Source organism: Nelumbo lutea, chromosome 2, assembly GCF_056320005.1.
Source record: "Nelumbo lutea isolate HS-2025 chromosome 2, American lotus-T2T, whole genome shotgun sequence".
In the NCBI taxonomy this organism is placed as follows: Eukaryota; Viridiplantae; Streptophyta; class Magnoliopsida; order Proteales; family Nelumbonaceae; genus Nelumbo; species Nelumbo lutea.
Window position 1 is genome coordinate 56,455,206 of NC_142685.1, and position 8,147 is coordinate 56,463,352.

The 8,147-nt window shown below is 42.2% G+C and overlaps 1 protein-coding gene across 1 annotated transcript; it reads left to right on the plus strand.

Moving 5' to 3' along the window:
• Positions 1-3,637: 3,637 nt before the first annotated feature.
• Positions 3,638-4,135, plus strand: LOC148870870 (uncharacterized). The gene has a single exon (XM_088969999.1). It carries the CDS (start codon positions 3,638-3,640, stop codon positions 4,133-4,135), a length of 498 nt encoding a protein of 165 aa, XP_088826125.1.
• The last annotated feature ends 4,012 nt before the right edge of the window (positions 4,136-8,147 follow it).

Here is an 8,147-nt window from a genome sequence, read left to right on the forward strand (position 1 = left end):
GGAGCCTTGGAAGGCTCGACCGGTAAGGGCGCCTATGTAGTCTGTTGGCCGCCAACTCCCGCGGAAGCCATGAAGAGCTCATCTTTGTAGGGGGGACCTTGCGGAGAGGACTGATGAGGCATTATCTGAATTGAAAGTAAGGTTGGTAGAGCTACTTAGTCCGTTAGCTCCCTGCATAGTCTTTGAGTTCATACAAAATGTAAACTATAAAGTGATAGCTTCAATTTCTAAAAAGTGAGGACTTAGCTTTGGTAAGATGAGAACTTAGCTTTTGTAGGATGAGAACTTAGCTTTTTGTAGCGTGTTCCCACAGACGTCGCCAATTGATGTAACCATTTTTGGCCACATACCAATGTTTTGTGATGTAAAATTTTTTGGCTAAGTACCTCCTCATTTGACCCAGTGGTGGCGTGCCTTAGTGATGAGCTACTTGGTGGTGAAATGCCTACTGGTGAACTGCTTGGTGGAGAACTGCCTGGTGGCGAATTGCCTGGTGGTGAACTGCCTGGTGGCGAGCTCCCTCGTGGCAAACTGCTTGGTGGCGAGCTCCCTAGTGGTGAACTGCCCGGAGGTGAACTGCCTGGTGGTGAACTGCCTGGTGGCAAGCTCCCTGGTGGCGAACTGCCTGGTGGTGAACTGCCAGGTGGCAAGCTGCTCGGTGGCGAACTGCGTGGCAGAGAGCTACCTGGTGGTGAACTCCCTACTAGACGTCCGGTGACTTAGAGAATGGTGGAGCTCCCTGGTGCGGTGCAATCCGACTGCCCTCAGCATGAGGTGGTCTTCTTTCCTTTGTAGGTAGTGGGAGCTGAGGGACCTGCGAGAACTCCATCTTTTCCTCCTCTTTGTAGGTAGCGGGAGCTGAGGGACCTGTGAGAACTCCATCTTTTCCTCCTCTTTGTAGGCGGCGAGAGCTGAGAGACCTGCGAGAACTGAATCAGAGGTCCCGGGGGTAGTTTCCCGACGGGGGCTCTCCGAAGCTTAAGTTAGCACTCTGATTGTAGAGAGCTTTGAAGATAATATTGGAGAAACGAGAGAGCTAGAGAGCAGGGGTTACTTCCCTTTTTTCATCCTCCCCTCCCCTTTGGGGGGTGAGGTCTTTATATACTGGAGTCCTCGCGGGTTAGGTGGGTGAAAAGCTTCCAAACGGTAAGACTCGTTACATCCCGTCAGAACCGGGGTACGGTGGTGAACTCCTCGAGGTCGTCAGGCTGGCGCTTGTGTCAGGCGGCCAGGTCGGCGCCTGGGCCAAGTTGTTAGGGCGGCGCTTGCATCAGTCGGCGGGTCGGTGTCTGGGCCAGGTTGTCAGGTCGGCGCCCGTGTCAGTCGGCGAGTCAATGTCTGGGCCAGGTCGTCAGGTAGGAGATCTTCCTGCGATACGCCAAACTACTTCTGTACCGAGCTTCTCTAAAAAGTGATGAGCTGCCTGTGGCGAGCTGCTTATGGCAAGCTACCTATGGCGAGCTGCCTGTGGCAAGCCCTGGCAGTTGCCTATGGCAAGTTGACTATGGCAAGCTGCTTATGGCGAGCTGCCTATGGTGAGTTGTTGCCTATGCCTGTGGCAAGCTGCCTATGGCAAGCTGCTTGTGGTGAGCTGCCTATGGCGAGCTGCATGTGGCGAGCTACCTATGTCAAGCTGCTTGTGGCGAGTTGCTTGTGGCGAGCTGCTTGTGGCGAGCTGCCTGTGGCAAGCTGCCTGTGGTGAGCTGCCTATGGCAAGCTACCTATGGCAAAGGTGCCTATGGCAAGCTGCCTGTGGCGAGCTACCTATGGCGAGCTGCCTGTGGCGTGCTGCCTATGGTGAGCTGCCTGTGGCGAGCTGCCTATGGCGAGCTGCCTGGAGGGCCAAATCTGCCCTCATCAATATACATATACTATATGTATATGATATTAAATAAATTTATATAATATACATATAATGTATAATGTATAATATTTAAATATATATATATATATATATATATGTATTATAATTGGGCCTTCCGGGTCAGGCCCAATTGTTCTAAGAATTGGTTCTGGCTCTAACTGGTTCTAACCCAACCCGTTGACTACATGCCCTACTTGTGTAATAAATTAGGTTGTGTTTGTTTGGATATGCTTCAATATGTTTACTTTCCAAATCCAAAAACATAAAGCCCCAATTTTAGTTTTGTTTGGGGGGATTTCATCTGGTGGTTTATGGCTTTATGAGGTGGGTCCCGACCGAATAGCCTATATATAGAAGTGGGATCTGCTTCTCACATTGACCTCACAGCCACATCCCGCTTGTGTATTGGGAACATCACCCCATGAATATTAAATAAAAATCAGGAGATATTCCCGATGTGTGGCCAAGAGATACTATGAGGACGGTGTGAGGAGTGCTCTGTGAGGAGCATATCCAAACTCCTATATACAGTGTTTATGAAAACCCACGAAACCCTAAAATACCTTTAGTTTAGAGTTGCCAATGGATTAGGTTTACCCAATTGAACCAAATTGACCAAAGCGATTATGTTGGTTTTGGTTCTATAGCACGTGTCCCAATTAATAATTGGATTGGACTTGCTTCTTCATGTTTAAACCCAATTGAACCAAGCTAAGTTCATGAATAGGAATGGCAATGGCGTAGGTTCGAGGCAAGGATGATATTCCCCGTCCCCGACCCTAATTTTGGAATAAATCCCCATCCCCGACTCCAATCCCCATTGGGGATACAAGTTGTCCTCTATCCCCGATCCCAAGACGAATTCCCCACGGTGACCCAATCCCCTAGGTTTTTAGTTAACAATGTTTTTTGAAAAATAAATTTATTTATAATAAATTAAAATTTTAAATATAATTTGATATATATATATATATATATATATATATATATATATATCCCTAACCCCGCCCCCACCCCACCAAAACAATCCCTATCCCCGACCCCATTGGATTGGGGAAGTCAGGGTACGTATAGGGATGTGAAAAATTTCCATCCTTATTCATGAATGAGCCTTGAGCCTCTAATCGGTTGACCTAGAAGTAACAAGTCTATTATTTGTGTCTACGTTTGACAAATTACATCACATTCATATGGCTATGTGTGACATGTTAGTCCATTTGAAGTCCATGCAACAAAAACAATGTCGAAGGCAAGAGGCTAGGAGTGATCATGGATTAGGTTGGCTGGACCCGGGCAAAGCTTAGGATCTATGATAAGGGGACTAGACCTTGAGCTTGAAATATGAGCTCAGGTCGAGGTCGAGCCAAGTTATGGACATAGGATTTTAAACACGAAACACTGGATAGATATTATAAAACATTAATTGAGGGGTAGTTCAGTTGGTACTTGGTACATTGGATGATTTGTCTTAACGCTCATATCTTTTTAAAATGTCATTTCACTAAGCAAATTTGGTGCATATCAAAGGATACTATTCCGATTCCTCAGGGGAATTGCAATTAGGTGCTTGAATGGTGGGCATTTCTGGATGATATTTCTCATCATCCGAAGATTCCTTTTGCAAAAGAAAAAATTGCTATTTTGTTGTGGTAAATTTGAAAGAATCGAAATAATAAAATTTTCAATAACAAGGCAGTCCCTCCTCCAATTATCACTAATAGAGCTAAAAGCTCCTTTTTGTTAGTAAAACCAAGTTGTGATAGTGATTCATTGATGGCTCCAAATAAGATGGTCATCCCTATCAGGTGGATTAAGCCAAATGTGGATGAAATCAAAATAAACTTTGATGCTTCTTATATAAACAATAGATGCACCATTGCTTGTGTGGCCAGAAACCACCTTGGCCAGATTGTGGATTTCAAAGCCTATGGTATAGGATCCTCAACTATCAATCTTGTTGAAGCGTGGGCAGCTTGGGAAGCTCACAATCTTGCTCTCAATTTCAACGAAAATTCCATTATCATTGAAGGTGATTTAAAACTTGTTATTGATTGTCTAAAGAACCAGGTGGAGCCTCCATGGAGACTAAGAAGGATCATTGAAGGTTGCAAGTCTTTGATCGAGAGGATGGTCGGCATGTTGGAGTATAGACACACATTCTGGGAAGGGAACCAAATTGCTGACTGGCTTGCTAATTGTGCTAATTCAAATCTTAGTTTGACTTCTTATTTGCCTTTCTTTCTTAAGTGTCTTTCTTGTGCTGACATTTAGGGATGGGCTACCCCCTGTTGTGTGTAACTCCTGTTTTGGATATCTGGTTTATATATATAAAAAAAGGTGCAACTTTGAGCGCCACTACCATTGTCTTTGAAAGAAATAGTTTTGTAAATACCAAAGGGTTTAATGATTTGGTGATGTACTCTTCATAGAAAAAAGTAACGACCCCTATTCATAGAGAAAACTATGTTGATGGAAAGACATGATATCAGAAGGTCTTTGACCAATCAAAACTCGAGATGAATTCTGATGCATCGTGTATTGAGGGTGTTCTTTGCCTGGTGGCCTACATTGCAAGAAACCATCTTGGAGTAGTTTTGGACCTCAAAGTTGATTAATTATCTAGCTTATGCAGTCATCCACTTAGTTGAAGCTTGGGCTACTTGGCAGGGGTAGAGGGGGAGGGGGGCAAAGTCTAACTGGATTTGTGGGGGGGGGGGGGGGGGGGACCAACCATTGGGGTGGGGAGTGGGGGCGAGAGAAAATATACATGAAGAGTGGGGATTTTCTGGGTCGGGGGGGAGGAGGGGGGGATAGCTCCCCCCTAGGTCCCTTGGCTCTGCCCCTGCTACTTAGGAAGCTCACAACTTGGCTCTAAACTTCAAGGGCCATCCCATTATTATCAAGGGTGACTCAAAGCTAGTGATATCTTGTTTGCAACACAACCTCGACCCATCTTGGAGGCTAAGGAATATCATCCAAAACTGCTGGGAGTTGAAGGAGCAATTAGAGAGGGGTTTGGACTACGAGCATGTGTACCAAGAGGCGAATCAAGCTTTTGATTGGTTGGCCCATGAAGCTGCAACAAATGTGAAAGGGTTTGATTAGGGGTAGCTTATTCCCATACCCTTTAACTCCCAACCCTAGGGGCATCAGGATTTGATCACGAGCCTTTGCTAGAATTAGGGGTGGCAAATGGGTGGGTGGGTTGGGTTGGGTAAGGGTTGAATATACCAACCCATTCATATTGACCCACCAACCCACCATGACTCATCATCAATCCATGTTAGAGGGTCATAGCCCACCATGATCCACCCATATTGACCCACTTGACCCATCTATATTGACCGTTAACCACCTTCACCCATATTAACACACCTACCATCACTTACAAATACAAAAATAGGTTAGGACGAGCTGTATACCCAAAATAATAAATTTTGAGAGAATAATCTCTTTCAAGACTATCACGTGACAAAAATGAGTCAGGTCAACTCGTATGCCCGAAAATGCAAAAATTGTAGATAAATACAGAAAATAGTAGAAAAAGTGTAGAAAATACAAAAAAAAAACCAAAAAATTGTAGAAAAATACAAAAAATACTAAAAAATTACAAAAAATAAAAAAGCTAAAAAATACAAAAAAACTCAGAATTTTTGTAGAAAAAATAGAAAATATGCAAAAAATACCAAAAAAATTGTAGGAAATGCATGAAAAACACCAAAGAATACAAAAGTTATGCAAAAAAACACCAAAAAATTGTAGAAAATTCAGGAAAATACCAGAAGATTTTAGAAAATGTAGAAAATAACAAAAAAATTACATAAAATGTATAACTTTTATAAAAGTGCTTTTGCAAAAGTACTTTTATGAAAGTACTTCTATAAAAGTGTTTTTATAAAAGTACTTTCGTAAAAGCACTTTTATAAAAAATGCTTTTATGCTTTTATAAAGTACTTTTGTAAAAGTGTTTTTAGGCTTTCATAAAATTGTCTTCATAAAAGTACTTTAATAAAAGTGCTTTCATAAAAGTACTTTTAGGCTTTCATATAAGTGTTTTCATAAAAGTACTTTCATAAAGTGCTTTCATGTAAAAGTGCTTCCGTAAAAGTCATTTTCATAAAATTACTTTATAAAATTGCTTTTGTATAAAATTGCATATGAACACGAAAGTTAATAAAATTTATTTTATTTCACTTTTAATCTTACAATAAATTGTAGCATGGTGGTTTGGAAGTGTAATGAGATGTGAGTACATAGGAGGCTTGTGTTCAAATCACTATAACTTCTATTTTTTTGAGATTTGGCAAGTATAGATAGAATTGCCTTTGACCCCACTCATCTTGACCCACGTGACCCAACCCGTCCTGACCCTAATGGATACCCTCGACCCAACCCACCCTAATCGTTTTCCATTGACCCTAATGGGTTACTTGACCCATATTGACCCACCAATAGATTGGGTGCATATGGGTGGGTTCCAAAGTGGGTGGGTTTAGTGGGTCAAGATTGCCAGCCCTAACTAGAATTAGCTAGTCAAGGATCCCACCAACCAACTGAGCCATCACCAATTGGTGTATCATAGTTAAACCTATACCATATATGATATGTATTATTTGTATTTTAAAAAATATGCACCATATGTGTCATGTTATAATATTATCCCCATACAATATATGTCATTTATAAATAATTGCATGTTAGGTAGAGTTTGGTTTTGTGTAGGTTTGGTATGAATCTGGCCCAACCCAAACTTGACCCAATACAACTTCACCTTAGAACCCAGCCTACCCCTACAAAAAGGGGAGGGGCATCAAACGTAACCTGATCTGTTCCACTCTTGGTTTTCGAACCACTGTTGACCCGAACTGTCAGACCATTTGGCCCGGGAACTGTCCGGGCAACCGGTTCCATTTTACCCCAAACCTGATCCCTAGAAAAAAAAACTGTTGAATCAGTCAATGACCCGTTGACCTGAGTGGTTGAATCGTTGACCCATTCAATGGTTTTGGCCATTTTTTATTGTTAATTTTTTTTAATTTTTGTTGTTAGAATGGGCCATCCGTTCAAACTAGATGGTCAAACCATTGACCCAAAAACCGGTGGCCAAAACAGTTCATTTTTTTAAAACCATGGTCCCACTTAACCAAACATGTTAAATTCTTGCCGTTGTGAGCTTGCCTTGTACCGTTGGTTCCGAACAAGGATAAGAGGAGAGGGTTGCTAGCTTTATATTGCCTAGAGGATCATGGAACTAGAGATAGGATTAATTGAACAAAATGCCTATTCAGCCGGCCGTGCAACCAATTATAACACTCCACAACAGTCATAAAATACATGAGACCCACAACAATTTAACCTCTCAGTGTGGGTTTCATCTATTTTATCACTACAGCAGTGTAGCATTACCATTGGTCCCACAACTTGTTATCTTGGGTATACAAGATGAGATCAAATCAGCCCCCCACAAGATTGCTGCCATAACATCCTATAGCACATCCCTGCCGTGTATTGGGAACATCTCCCGATGATAATAGTAGAAATGATGATGTCATCATCGGGAAATGTTCCCAATACATGGTGGGATGTGCTATGGGATGTTATTGGGGGGGGGTCTTGTTGTAATGACAATGGGTCAGATCCAACATGGTCACCTAAACCCAACTAAGGCCAATCCGATGCTAACTTGATGGGGTTGGGTCAATGTAGGTTTTCCATTTAACTCGATACACTCACATTCCTATATATATATGCATTTAGATCAGCTATCAATACTCGACTCCCAAAGTTTCGGATTTTGCTAAGACTCACCACAAATCTTGATCAGTGAGAATTTGGATTAGTTGAATGCGATGGTTGTTCAACAAGTTGTGGAACCAATGATGAGGTTCCACGTAAAAAGTGCAAACCCCATATATTTAATAGAGAAGTATAGATACACTCAATACAGATTTTTTATTTCCACTGCATTCAAAATGTCAAAAACCTCCACTTTAAACACCAATGCCCACCCTAAATTGGCCTCAATTCCAAGCTGGTAGTCTGGCACCCACCCCAATTGTACTTTGGCCCTAAAAATTCTAACCCGCTGAACCGTTACCATATTTAAATATTAACGTATCATTGAATCCACAGCCAGTGGTAAAAAAAGAGTTCGGCTTCAGCCAGCGCAAAAGCCCATTCAAGCAGCCTTTACTGCCTTGCATTAAGAATATCTCTCCACTTATGTCCTTTATTTCATGGGGTGATATTGTCAATGAAGGTTGCAACAGGGCGTTAGAAGGGT

Excerpts from the sequence above, each read along its gene's own strand:
- LOC148870870 (XM_088969999.1), top strand. The coding sequence starts at position 3,638 with ATGGCTCCAAATAAGATGGTCATCCCTATCAGGTGGATTAAGCCAAAT.